Genomic DNA, 14,573 nt, shown 5'->3' with positions numbered 1-14,573 from the left:
TTGAATTGTGTGAAGGTTGTGGTTGTGAAGCTGAGCAAGGACGCTTTCAGGATGCCCTCCATAGTTGTTGTCCACCATTTGCTGACGTTCCTTGGCTGGAGCCTGTAACACGCTTCAGTGAAAAACTGCAAAAGGAAGAAGTCAGAGATTTTATAAGAAAACAGCAAGAACAGCACCAGATCTTAACAGATCTTACGTTTTACTGCTTGAAACACAAGTTTCCTAGCTGCAGATCACATCTTTGGGGATGACCTCACACATTTTACACTTGGAAGGCAATGCTAAAGAAACAACAGCCCCACGTTTCATCTTTTATGCTTTCTCTTTCACAGTCACCCTTAAAAATGAAGAGAGAGATGTATAGGAACAATGTGTTTTGAAAGGTTACTAGTCTGAGTTTTGATTTGAATCCCCGTCTGCATAGCTTTTTATAGCTGCTGTGTCACATTCTTTCAAGAAATGCTTGTGAAATTACCATGCATTTGGATGGGGGGGAAGCAAGTGGCAGGACTAGAACTGCACTAAGACATAAAGGAAAACAAAAAACTGAGAAGCTGGAATTTTTTATTATGAAGCCTGAGTCTGGAGCTTTCATCACTTGGATGCAACTTTTCAACTAGCTGGATGTGCAGCATGTGGGCCTTCCAGGGTCTGATAAGGAAAATGTCAGCCCTAATTGTACTGCTGTATGTATATATATATGTATATATATATGCTTGTATATATATTTAACATACCGAATTGTGTTGTCAGTTTAACATACCTACTACTCATATGTAAGTGCCTTAAAGGGAAGCCAAATCAATGGAGACAACCATCTGGGGGGACTCCATGGAGGTGTGTGTGTGGGGTGTATCATCGCTTCACCCTGTGCAGAGAAGCAGGAGTCAGTCTGCATACCTGATCTCATACTTTTTCTTTAAACCCTTAGGGGAGGAATGTCTTTACTCTCCACACTTAGTGCCCCGTGGGGAACAAAGCAACCATGCTTGTTTGTTTACTTTTAAGTGTTGTTGCTTTCTTTTTATATATACAACTCCTTCCTTCCTTCCTTCCTTCCTTCCTTCCTTCCTTCCTTCCTTCCTTCCTTCCTTCCTTCCTTCCTTCCTTCCTTCCTTCCTTCCTTCCTTCCTTCCTTCCTTCCTTCCTTCCTTCCTTCCTTCCTTCCTTCCTTCCTTCCTTCCTTCCTTCCTTCCTTCCTTCCTTCCTTCCTTCCTTCCTTCCTTCCTTCCTTCCTTCCTTCCTTCCTTCCTTCCTTCCTTCCTTCCTTCCTTCCTTCCTTCCTTCCTTCCTTCCTTCCTTCCTTCCTTCCTTCCTTCCTTCCTTCCTTCCTTCCTTCCTTCCTTCCTTCCTTCCTTCCTTCCTTCCTTCCTTCCTTCCTTCCTTCCTTCCTTCCTTCCTTCCTTCCTTCCTTCCTTCCTTCCTTCCTTCCTTCCTTCCTTCCTTCCTTCCTTCCTTCCTTCCTTCCTTCCTTCCTTCCTTCCTTCCTTCCTTCCTTCCTTCCTTCCTTCCTTCCTTCCTTCCTTCCTTCCTTCCATGCTCGTGTTTTGCATTGTTTTACTTTTTTTCTTCTTAATTTTTCTTTTTATCTGTGCTCACATTGCTGCTTTGGGTCATAGAGAGTTCAGAAGTCAGGACCTGCAGTTATCCCTGTGGGTATGGGAAAGGAGAATACAGGAAACAAGAAACAAGCATGCCAGGAGTGTGCTTTCATCTCAGATGATGCTCCCAGAGGATAACTCTGGAGTTATCGGCCAAGTTCATTTTAACCAGTAACATTGCTCAGCAAGGCAAAGATTAGAAGCTAGCTAAGCTCTAGTTCTGTACTGAACAGGTCCTTGTGTGTTCCTCTGATTGCCTTTGTTTCTTTTCCTTTCCCAGATACTTAACATACTGAAAAAATGCTCTGTTACATACGATGCTTCAAAGCCAAACACTAATTCTCTCATACACTGCTTACAGCACTTGAATCACAGAACCACAGAACGGTGTGTGTTGGAAGGGACCATAAAGCCCACGGAGCCCCAACCCCCTGCTGCACTCTGGTTGCCACCCAGCAGCTCGGACTGCCCAGGCCCCATCAGCCTGGCCTTGAATGCCTCCAGGGATGGGGCATCCACAGCTTCTCTGGGCAGCCGTACCAACGCCTCATCTCCTCCTCAGTGGAAAACTTCCTCCTGATATCTGATCTACATCTCCTTCAGTTTAAATCCATTCCCTCTTGTCCTATCACTATCTGCCTGTGCATGAACTTCTTTCCATCCCCACACATTGTCATAAAGAAAGTACAGCGTCTATCTACAACAAGCAGGACACAAACTATCACTGCATCCCATACCCGACACCACATCTCCACTCCTCCACTGTCCTCGCTCATGAAATACGCTGTCCGAACGGGCTTGGGCGTCAACACCATGTAACTGAGAACAGCTGAAGGAAGCGCAGCAGCCGGACAGCCCCGTCGGACCCGTCCCCGACGCACACCGGAGAGGCGATGCAGGGCTGGGTTGCGGCCGCCCCGTCCCCGCGCGCCGCGGCCGGGAGAGGGCAGCGCAGCGCTCCGAGAGCCGCCCGGGGCCGCGCGGGGCTCCACGCGGTGCCGCCGCCCTCCCGCGATCGGGGGCGGGCTGCCTCCCGCGGCCGCCCCGTCCCGGAGGGGCAGCGGCCTCCGTGCGCGGGGCCGCGGCAGCGCCGCTTCATTCGGTCGCCCCGAGGGCAGGCGCGGCTCGGGGCTGCTCGGCAGGTAAGCGCACCGCGGCACCTGCTGCCCGGCGGCACCCGGCTGTGCTGTGCTGTGCTGCCGCGGGGCTCCGCTGGCGGCCGCGCCGTGGGAAAGCCGCGGCGTTCGGCTTCTGGAGTCCCGCAGCGGGGCGGCAGAGTTTTTATATGTATCTGTATCCGTATGTACCTATAGATACGTACTTTGGTATGCAGAGGACCATAACCCTACCTGCATCTCTGTTTCTGTTTGTTGCTTATTTCGCCCTCAGCTGCTGCTGAGGTCTGACTTCTCATCTCTTAACAGGGCGTCTCGCTTTGCAGGCGTTAGCCTTTCTGAGCCGGAGCAAAAGAGGTTTAAAATTGTTTCAGACGAAGGATGTAAAAGGAAAGTTTTTTAGCGGTCCGGCTCCAAGCAGCAGGTCGGGAGTGCTTCTTTGTAGCGCGTTATTCCATGGCACTGCCGTGTGCAGCTCTGTTGTGCACACTGCTGTGTGCTGCCTCTGCGTTTGGTGCGATGCAGGAATGAAGGTGGTTCTCCTGAGGCACGGCGAGACACACAGATGCGATAAGAAGCCTAACAGGTGTGACACATGTTATTTCTTTTCTCTTTTGCAATTTTCTTTCTACCGTGCTTTGAAGGAATAGGATTTCGGGAGGCATTGGAGTGCAAGGGATTTTCCCACTTAGCTGGAAAACGAACTGTGTTCTGAGAGTTTAGTGTGAAAGCTCACATGGGGGAATCGAGTGAGAAAACCGAGTAGTTCGGAGCTTTTCTAAAGCAGGATTTGAGTACCGAATGCAATGAGGAAAGAGCTCATGTAAGTAATATCTGCTGCCATACTCCTCGGGCCCTCTCAGTTGATGTCTAAATTGGACATTTCTGCCAAGGTTTGGGTCACACGGGAGTATTCTTTTTCTCAGTCTGATGCTGCTGCTGTTATTCAGGAGAAGTTCCTATTGTTCCCCCAAGAATAGCCGCTTTGTGGGGCTGCTTGGGAAGGAGATGGTGTGTGAAATGGCTCACCCTGCTTCCCATCTCAATAACACGCCGAACAAGGATTTGTAGCAGGACATAGGAAGGATGGATGATGAGTAACACAGTGACTCAGAGGATCCAGTTCAAATGGTTGGCTCTGCCAGCTGAAAGCCAGCTCTGCACAGCCTCACACTGGGCAGTTGGCACAGTTTAGAGAAGGGGGAGTATGGTAACGTTGAGGCAGGTGTTTTCACTCTGTGCCCCTCCTGCAGTGCTCCAAGTGCTCACACACTGCCTGGAACAGCAGACTGCAGGTGTGTCACAGTGGAAGTTTGTGCCTGAGTATCTCTGCTGCGTTAGCTTGGGTACTGCTGTATGTACAGCACCTTCTTACATCTCAGGGATGCTTCTTGGAATTTTCCTCAGTGCTGTCAGTGACGTTCTTCAGAAGTTACAGATTTCTGATGAATGCCCCACTGACAGCTGAGCTCCGTGTGTTGGTTGCATCCTTCAGGCCCAGCATCAGTACGACGGCTGCTGTTAGTGAGCAGTAGTGGTCAGAAGGCCGTCCCCTTCCTCAGTCACCCTTCTGACTGGAAGCTGCTCCTGCAAATATTCAGAGTGATTTCCAATTACTTTTGGTTTCAAAGAATATATCTCTTAACAGTGGTAGAGCTTGTCGTGCCTTGCTGTAGTGTGGCTGTGTTCAGGGGTAGGCGCCCCAGCTGAATCAGATTCACAGTTGCAGTTGTGCTCCTGGTTTATGCACAGCTGGTAAAGGAGGGGGTGTGGAGTTCGTCTCTTGGATCTTCAGCCTCTCACACACTTTGAAAGATTAAAGAAGACTTTTCTACAAGCAAGCTTTGTAGGAGGGAATGAGTTACTGAGGAGTTGTGATTTTGAATAAACCCATTAGAATTCTCAGACAGTGTTCTCTTTCACTTTCAATTTTCGGTTTGAACAAGGAGGAGAGAAGTGTACAGTTTCCAGCAAATGCATCTGAACAGTTTGGCAATGTGTAGTGTTACATGAAGGTCACCCAAACTGCCTTAATTCTGCTCCGCTGCTGTACTTGGAATAATCAGAAACCGAGACAGTCTTGTTTCTCCAAAGCAAGCTGAGATGTACTTTGGCTGCTCCTGATTTAAATAAACAGTGCTCTCGGGGCACTAATTCTGGCTGCTCATGAATGTGGAGTGGAAATTACAGAGGTATCATTGTACACACCATATGTCCCCGAGCTCTTTTCCTTAGCTACAGCACTTCGGTGATGGTTTGGGCTGAGCAGTGATGAAGCATCACCAGTAGCACTGGAGTATGTTTGAATGCAAGTGTAAAACCCAGCATTTCTGGTCCAGTTCGTTGCTCCCTTCCCATTGAGCGGTGCACCTACCCTGTATAAATCCTTTAATGAGTTCCTTTTTCCTCTCAAGCATTACTGCTTCACAGCACAGAAAGGAGTGGTGAATCCCTCAACCATAAAAAAAAAAAATCATTTAAAAAGCCATTGAAAAGCAATTTTCTCTGTCACAACTGGCATTAAAGGGAGGTGAGGGATATCTGGCAGTGGTGTCAAACAGATTCGAGTTTGCTTTAGAGGCCCTACAAGTACCTTTGCTTTTCTTTTTGTATAAGACAGATTTGCTAAGGCTTCTCGGGTTTCTAAAACCTGGCGCTCTGTTTTGGCTTCAGCTGAAATGAAAACTCTGCATTGAGGAGTTCAGAGAAGAATGCATAAAGAGTGCATTTTGCCAACCTCAGAGAGGCACTTTTATAGAGATGTTCCTATCGTAAAACTCACATTTTTTAAAGTTAAAAAAAAAATGGTGAACTTCTGCAGGGAATCTTAATATATTTTCTGTGCTAATGGAAAATATGGTTTAAAAAAACAAACAAACAAAAAAAAAGGCAGTGTGATAGCCATGAGTCTGGTGACGTTTTTGGAAGATTTAAGATTTTTTAAAACCTCAAATAGTTGGAGAGGGAGCTATTAAGAAAGGTATTTTGTTGCATTTCTTCCGTTCATTTGTTTCAAGAGCAACTCATGTTTGGTGAAGTAATCAACGCTAATGCAAGCAGCTTCATTAAAAATTTAATAGGAGAGGGTTTCTTTTACTTGTCAATTTGAATACTGTTAGAAGGAAGTAAAAGTGCTTGCAAAGTGCTGGCTGAGGGCTTTGTTTTGTCCCCTCCTTGCCCCCTTCATGCTATAGATCTTCGGGAAAGCTGAGTGCAAGATCAAGGCCAAAAAACTTGGCTGTAAAGGTGCAAATCTCTGTATTTTGGAATGCAGCGCTTAGTATGGGTACAGTTAAGCTCTCTACTTTTTTTTTCCTTTTGTTTAAGTCTTCCAGGGCCTTTTAATCAGGCCCAGAGCAAGGATCTGCACATAAAAGAACATTCCGTACTAAATCAGATCTGATCTCCGTGCAGCACATTTCCTGGTCCTTGGGAAGCAGTGAGTGAGCCTTGAGGTATACACATACATAACATAACTCAGAAGGAACCTATACATCCAAAAATACATTGAAGTGGTTCGACTGCCGTATTTCTTGAGAGGAAGCAGTGGGATGAATATTATTAATGGAACCGGCTAGCTTCTTGAGCACCATACTGGAGTATGGGAAAGTATTAAGCTGTGAGATGCATAAACACAATATGTACCATAATCTGTGTTAATCTTAGAGGCTGTCTTGGGGGATGATGCAACATCGAGCTCCTATGGACAGTAATGGTGATGTCTGATGGACATCCAAGGGAAGAGAAATAGGTGGAAGCTCTCTTACAGTGCTTGTGCTGCCAGACTTGGTACAGTTGCACATTTTGCTTAGAAGCTGATGCTGGCTTGTCAAGCACTGCAGATGATCCTCAGGAAATTCCTGCTTGTCTTCCACTGGACTCTGTGTGTCTTTTGTGTTGCACCAGTTGATGAGTTTTGCTGCCTTTGAACTCCCAACCCTTGTAGGTGTTGAAAGCCAGGTTGGATGGGGCCCTGGGCAGCCTGATCTGGTGGGTGGCAGCCCTGCCCATGGCAGGGGGTTGAGGCTGGGTGAGCTTTAATGTCTTTTCCAACCCAGGCCACTCTGTGATCCTGTGATTCTGTGATAAGTGTTACATGGAAGAGAATTATGGAGTAAAAACTTCTGTTCATGCTTTGTAGCACTTCTCTGTGCTTACACAAACCACAGGGATTTCACAGCAGCAGCAGCAGAGCCCGTAGTTCAGTGAGGTCTGTACCAGAGCTGGATCACAGGGCAGCATTGAGACCTGAGCCCAGCCTTCACCTTCTCTGTGTATTTATTCCACAGTTAGATGCTTTCTTTGAAGGGAAGAGAAGAAGATGAAATTCCGAGTGGGAAGCCAAGTTGCCGTAGGATCAAGAATTGTTGTCTTCTGTTTAGGAAAAAAAAACTGATGGTGATACACAGCAGGTGCCAGGACAGCCAAATAGCTGTAATGTGGTGGCTGAAGGGTCACCTTCTCAGCCAGCAGAAATGCCTTTCCACTGAGATTTAGATAATGCTTTTCCGTATGTAATTTCTTTGATGTCTAAAAGAAGAAAGAAGAAAAGAGTGAGCAGTTTGATATCGGGGTTCTTTTCCATTAAAATGCAGTTAAGTCAGGATACAGATGGAAAATAGAAATGTCAGGTACTTTATTCTTCTGGACTTTGTAATATGTTTTGATAACTGGGAATACCACGCTCTATAATGCTGAAATTAGTAATGTGTGATCTACGAGAGTCCTGCAATTAGCAACTAATACATAAAATATTGGGAAAGCATAGGAGGGATTATTTATGCAGTTTTGGGAAAACAAACAGACAAAATGACACAGCTTGTCAGGAGACCAGAAATAGCATTTGACACGAGACTTACTGAGAGACTGTAGATATAAAAAAATAAAATAAAAGGTCATTAATGTTATTTTCTAGATCTTTTGTTCTGTCTTTCATACTTACTTCTACTGGGATGAAATGCACACCGCAAAAGATGCTTTCATTAAATTTACTGCTAACTGGAAACAACTTGGAAGCTGACAAGGTATTGTTCTTTGTTCGGATGAATGCTGCTGCTGCTGCAGTAGGTGTGAGGCTGACATCTGTGTGCAGTGCCTGAAATCGGACCTGCCTGTTGGCTCTGTGTCAAAGGAACAGGTCAGGCTGTGCACCATGCAACAGTGCTTCCACTGCTTCCAGTGTAACCTGGGGTCTGAGCTTGCTGCTCAGGTTCGGGCTCTTCCTCAGCATCCTGCAGCTGCTGTGGCATTGGTGAAAGTGCTACAGGGGGAGCTGAGCAGCCCTTCACTGTACAGGCACGGTGCACGCAAGTCCCATTGAGCTCCTCACCCTGAAACAGATTGCACAAGAGCAGCTCCATAGCCAGAGCTGAATATTTCCTCCCTACGTGCATCCTCTTCTTCTTCCTGCCCCTCCCAGCCACTTCCAGTAACCACACCAAGTTACAGCAAGCCCCAGGCAGAGGAAAGACGTGAGGAACTTGTGCAGAACCTTTTCTGAAGAGTTGGCACTCCGAAGAGTGAGAGGAGGGAAGGCTGGTGACGTGGTGTGCTGTTTGGACATTTACTGGTTCTTCTGCAGGAAGCAAAATGAGCATTAGGTGTGCTTTTGTCTCCAGCAAAAGCCGTAATAAGATGGCTTGTATTAAAAATACTGATATTTATTATACCGATTGTATTATTTACTGATAATGTATTTCAGAGCAGTCCTTGTCAGTGTACAGTATCTCATGTTTTCAAAGAGTGCAGTACCGATTGCATCAAATGATGTTAATCTTGGGTCTGCTCATCCACTCAGTACTGAGAAAGGTACTGGGTGCTTCAGAATGACCAGAACCCCAGAGGGTTTGCAGGGTGACTGAAGTGAAGAGTGGAGGGAACTGGAGTCAGGATGGCATCAGATTTGTGGGTTCTGTTTGCAATATCCAGTAAAAAAAGGAGCCTATTGCACTGATTATAATGGTAATATCTCAAGGGAAGGGTGAAATTAAGCCTTCCCAGGCATGCTTGCAGCAAAATGGGCAAACTGGGCTGGGTACTTGCCTTGCTCATCCTCTGCAGAGAAGGATGCAGTGTACATCTGGTGATGCTGTGGCAGTCCAGCTGGTCATATGACCAAAGGAACCTGCAGTAGGTCTGCTCCTGCTGTCATGGCATAATGATTTGATTGTGTTCATGTTTTCTTAATAGAGGAGATGGTGGAGAGTAGTTTGGACGTGCGCCTTTAAAGAGGGACGGCATTACAGGTGGAGGGATTTTATACGGCATGATAGAGCAGTGGCGCACACACACAGCTGGCTGGCATAGCTCCCACTTCATCCTGCCATTAAATGATGCTCTCTCTCTGTGCAGTCTGTGTGTGGCAGTAATTATGAGTTGGTGACACGTCTGGGATGGAAGTCAGAGAGGTTCATCAGCCCGGTAACATGACACTTGAGAAAAGCTCCACCTTAAAACACTCCTTGCAGCCATAGTGCTATGGTTTCTTAGTTTCTCTTGTAGCTGTGCTTCCTTCTGTGCAAACAGAGCTGTGCTTCCTAAGGCTGCATTCAGGGTGCTGGTGCTGCAAACTGCGGAGCTTTGTCTGTGCCTCTTAAAGTCTGACACCTCGGAGTCAGCTGCGGGGTTCCTCCTCCTGCTGCCAAACATGAGAGCCCCTCTGTCTGTGGCTTGCTGCTGGCTGGGCTGGGGTTTGCTGAGACCCTTTTTCTTGCCATATTAGGGTTTCTTTTTCTCTCTCTTTCTCCCCCTTTTTCATGTATATAAATATATATATATATGTATTTTTTTTTTCTTTCTGGTGGCTAAATGTTTGTGGCCAAGCATTTCTCTTTTAAAACCGTATTTAATTTTTGCAGCTTGTCAGAAGGGAACTTCTGAAATCCTATCTGTCTCAGAGCAGGCCGTACCTATGCGCTAACCAGCAGCACACTGCACAGCCCTGAGCCCTGTTGTTCTTGGAAACTGTTCAGCTGTGAAAACAAGCCCACATCTGAGTGGAGGCAGCCTCCTCTTGAGCGAGACAGGAGCTCTTTCTTGGGGGCCTGTTTCAGTGAGCGGAAGAAGGCTTGTGTGCATTTGCTGGTCCCACCTTGCTGGCTTAGAGGCATGGGGTTGCTTCTGGGACGCTCGTCTTGATTGCTAGGAATGCTGTGCATAGGGCATGAATGCAGAGGGTGTAATGAGTTCAAAAAAGTCTCAGTATCTTGCTGTTTAGGGTATTAAAGGCAACCTGCCTTGGGGATATCTGTTGTGAAGCTGCTGAAATACCTGCCCCGGTCGCTTGGGATGCTGCTGTAGAGTAAAAGGCTGCTACAGCTGTAGGTCAGCTTTTCGATTCCTGTCTTTACCTCTGGAGATAAGGAGTGCTGCAGTCCCCTGCTCTTTGTTTGCTGGCACTAGGAACGTCTCCATGGTCAGGCTCAGCCATCTGTGACCTGTTCTGTGTGCTGTGCCCATAGCGCGAGCAGCACACAGCCTCCTCCTCCAGCGCTATCCTTCCGACCTTTGCCCCTGCTGGGGAGCCCAGGGCAGCAGGGCATTGGGCAGAGCTTGCTGTGTGCTTTCTTTCACTAACTCTGGAAAGGCATCAGCTTAGTTCACAGCAGTTAATGGGATCCAGTGGTGTTGATGCCTCCTGATTTGGCGTGTAATAATCCCACTGATTTATTCTCTTTCTAGGTGCTGTGACAATGGAGCTAAGCTGCACGGAAGTTCCTCTTTATGTAAGTCCTACAACGTCTGTCCTGGGAGGCACTTTCCTTGGCTCATTCTCACACAGTGAAAGAAACCAAAAACCACTCTCTGGCTGTCTGCAACCTTAGGCTGCTAAACACTGCTGTCAAAAGCGAGCATGTGTGGGGATGGTGGTTTTCAATACTGCAGATACGTTCTCTGAAATAAAATTATTTGATAATGTTTTTTTTCTTATTCAGTGTTCTCAGTTGTAGTTTGCAGAAACTGTTACTGTCTATGGAGGGTAACACTCCCTGGCTACAGCTTACAACCTAAAGATGCTTTTTCCCCTATAAAATTTCACATTACCATTCTTTCCACTTCCTCAAAGCCGAAAATTATATATAGAAAAAAAAAGTCTAATAGGTTGAAATTGGTAATAAAGAAGATTTTTTTTTTTCCCCACAGAATGTGAAGTGATTGGATATAACAAATGAATTCAGAAGAGTTCAAAATTAGATGTTAAGAGGTGTGAGGATGTGCGTTAGTTAAGCTTTATTTACTGAGATAGCACAGTGAGGATTGAAATTTGTGCAACTTAATGACTACTATTAATAAACTAAAATGTATCCTTTTTTGTTTGTTTGTTTGATCTGCCTTGGTTTTCAGTTAGAATGGTAGCAGGGGTACGTGAATGTGCATGTGCAGGGCAGCAGTGGAAAAGTGAAGTGTGAAGCTGTGTTGCTCAGGAAGGTGGTGGATGCCCCATCCCTGGAGACACTCAGGGTCAGGCTGCGTGGGGCTCCGAGCAGCCTGACCTCTCTGTAGGTGTCCCTGCTCATTGCAGGGGAGTTGGACTAGGTGGCTTTTAAGGGTCCCTTCCAACTCAAACAGTTCCACGATTCAATAAGGTACTGAATGGGGTTGATGAAAAGGGTATAAGATGAAGGACAGACAGAAGTTAAACAACTAACTGCTTATTGTGGTGAGGTAGGGATGGAAACGAAGGAGTGCAAATAATCTGTACCCTGCAGTACTGAAAGAACATAGAGTTTGCTAATGCACCCTGAAGAATTTGCACTGTTTGTTCACTTGGGAGTGGGAACGTGAAGCTGCAGAAAATTAAGTGCAGCATCTGTAAAGGCGGGAGGGAGGTTTGTGAGACCTGCTCGTGTGATGTCAGTTGTGTGCAAGGTCTTAATGACAAACTGATGGGAAGAATAATTTGAGGTGTGGTGCTAATGGAAAAAAATCAGTATGGTTTTGCCATAGAGGTCTGAACCAGACTAACCGGATATCTTCCCTGGATAACGACAGGGTTAGTACTTCTTGCTGTCCCGTGTTGTCAGTACTGAATTTATCTGCAAATCTAACATTTGGCGTAATCTGGTCATCTGAGTGATGACTGTCTACTTTTTTGTTGTGTAAGAGTGAGTGTAGTCAGAAACCTCAAGGACTTTGCTGAGTAATGTGATTTTTGGGGGAAATATAATTAAAAAATGCTCTACGAAATTACTCCAGTTCAAAAATGCATTATTTTGATACACCTTTTCTTATATATAATTTCTGTGGCAGCAATACAGTTAAAATCTAATTAAAGCGCACATAAATGTCATGATTTAAAAAACAAATGGTAATGGAACAGAAAATTAAATATTTCAAGCACATGTTTTTCAGTTAATTTGAGGAGCCTGCTTCCGGCTTCGAGACAGCAAAACACTGGTAAATACATCAGCAAATTACTCTTTGTAAACCCATCTAATTTTCAGGATTGACTAGCCAAGCAGAAACTGATACATTGCGCATGGTATCTCTTCTTTCAGTGCTAATGATACGGTGCTTCAAGAAGTAAAACTTAAGTTTAAAATTGTGTTTGTCCAGTTCAGTCTGCAAGGGCAGCAGCAAGCTTGGTCTCTTCATTTTACAGCATAGGAGGCAGAGTATGTGAAATAAGACTGAACTGCCTTCAGGCAGCTGTCAGCTTCGTTGTAGATGGCGGAAAGGATACCTGTGAACTATAAAAGTATTTGATGGAGCACTTTTCAGGTATCACAGGTGTTAAAGGTAGTTGTTGCTCCTGCCGAAAGTGATTGCTCATGTGTAAGCACAGATCTCTTTAATGGAAAATCCTTCCTTATTTAATGGTAGGTGATTGTTATCATTACTATTATGGTGGTTTTTTTTTTTTTTTTTTTTTTTTTTTTTTTTTTTTTTGCTGTTGTTGTTTCTTAAGAAGTGTTGTTGATCATCAGCATTGATCTTTGACGCTGGCAAAGAAATGTCTTGCTGCCATGGGGTAAGCAGACCGTGGGAGCAGTCAACTCTGGAAAACTTTGTAAATTGGTTTTTACTGAGAGCTTGACGAATGTTTCCCTTGGGAGCAGCAGAGGCAAATGAAGAGATGCGGAGTTGTGTAGGGTAGTCACATCAGTTCCCTGTGGATGCAAAGGGGCCTCATCTCCCAAGGAGTTTCTGGAGACTGTGTTTCAATTCTGTTTCCTGGGGAGTATTTGGATATTAATACTGCAGGAAGAAGCAGAGGCACGGTCTCCAAGCTCTGAGTCTCAAGAAAAAAACTTCCACTTGGGTCTGTACTACTGCATGTTGATTCTGAGTTCCCAGAATGAACTCAGGTCCTAAGGTAGCGAGTGCTCTTGCCTACAGCCTGTGAAGTCAATTAAAAGAGCACAAGGGCAAAGCATAGTTAACTTCCCTTATATTCTGCTATATCCACTTTGTCCCTCCAGCTGACTCAGAATCCCAGAGTGGCTGAGGCTGTCGGGCCTCTGGGTCCATCTGGCCCAACCCCTGCCCAAGCAGAGACACCCAGAGCAGGCTGCTGAGGACTGCATCCAGGCAGATTTTGAAGATCTCCAAGGAAGAGACCCCACGGCCCTCTGGGCAGCCTGTGCCAGGCTTCAGTCACACACCCAGCATAGAAGTGCTGCCTGGTGTTCAGGGGGAACCTCCTGTGTTCCAGTTTGTGCCCATTGCCTCTTATCCTGGCACTGGGCAGGTACCATCCTCTTTGCATCCTCCCTTCAGGTATTTATACACATTGATGAGATCCCCTGGAGCCTCCTCTTCTCTCAGCTGAACAGTTAGCCTCTCATCATAGCAGAGATGCTCCAGTCCCTTCGTCATCTTGCTGCCCCTCCATTGGACTCTCTCCAGTATACCCATGGCGGCCCAGAACTGGACACAGCACTCCAGGTGTGTACTGTGGCTTCACTGCTGGAATCACCGGTGCTTGAGTAGAGGGGTAGGAATCAGCTCCATTACACGTTGGCAGTATTTTGGCTAATACAGCCCCAGATAACATAGTCTACTTTGCAGTGTGGGCGCTCCTCAGTGCTGCGTTGTATTTGTTTCAGGCTGAGGTCTGGTTTTCACACTGTTAGAGCTTCTTCAGTGAAGTGCAGGTTGCAAGGAGAGAGGAGTGTTTATATATTCACTGATAGATCAAAATACTCTTACAGATGTTGAGGATCCAGAGGATTTTCCTCTGGCTGGATCAGGGATAGCCGAGCTTAGGACTTAGCACTAAACTGCTCGAAGCTGCAGAGCAAGTCAGTGCCTTCAGAGTGTCCCAACTTACAGCGTGTCAGTGCTTCTCATTGCCTGGCCTGCGCTTCAGAGTGCCAGTTGTGTGAAGCTTTCTTGGGTTTCTTTCCACCCCTGATGCTTTTCTTCTCTAGTGTTTTTCCTTGTCTTGGTTCAACCTGTTCTTTGCTTGTCCTGCTCTTTACTTGTTTGGGTTGGAGATTTGCTCTGGGTGGTGTGATGCCTCCTTAATTCCTTCTGTTTTAGGAGCCTATGTTTTCTATTACTGTCATAATGTCAGTGCATGATGAACTTTGTAGTGCACACGGTGTAGTTCCTCACAATGCCCTTTTATAGTCAAGAAATGTTCAACTTCACCACCTCAGACCTCCTTTGTAAAGGCAAGTGCAGCCAAGTGCCTAAAAGTCAACACAAGTATGGTGAATTATGCTCTGGTCCAGGTTTCTCAGACCCTCACCTAGTGCTGGGGTGAGGCAGTACTTTTCCTCTGTAGCATTTAGCCTTTAGAAGTTAAGTATGTCTGTAGGAAGAGCATTATCACGTGTGATGGTTTGCTTTGTTTTGACAAGTGAAAATTGGTTCTAATGCAAATTGCTCATGGCGTACCATAGCTCAGGTG

General features: G+C 46.0%; 1 protein-coding gene across 1 annotated transcript in view; it reads left to right on the top strand.

Moving 5' to 3' along the window:
* Nucleotides 1-2,636: 2,636 nt before the first annotated feature.
* Nucleotides 2,637-14,573, top strand: part of ARHGEF28 (Rho guanine nucleotide exchange factor 28) — a 131,068-nt gene continuing 119,131 nt past the window's right edge. The window contains exons 1-2 of the mRNA XM_040655648.2: nt 2,637-2,743; nt 10,397-10,440. Of these exons, the coding sequence (XP_040511582.1) occupies nt 10,408-10,440 (33 nt within the window). The 5' untranslated portion in view covers nt 2,637-2,743; nt 10,397-10,407. The remainder of the gene's footprint in view (nt 2,744-10,396; nt 10,441-14,573) is intronic.

This window comes from Gallus gallus, chromosome Z (genome assembly GCF_016699485.2).
Source record: "Gallus gallus isolate bGalGal1 chromosome Z, bGalGal1.mat.broiler.GRCg7b, whole genome shotgun sequence".
Classification (NCBI taxonomy): domain Eukaryota; kingdom Metazoa; phylum Chordata; class Aves; order Galliformes; family Phasianidae; genus Gallus; species Gallus gallus.
Note: the sequence above shows the minus strand (reverse complement) of the source record. Positions and strands in the feature narration are given on the sequence as shown.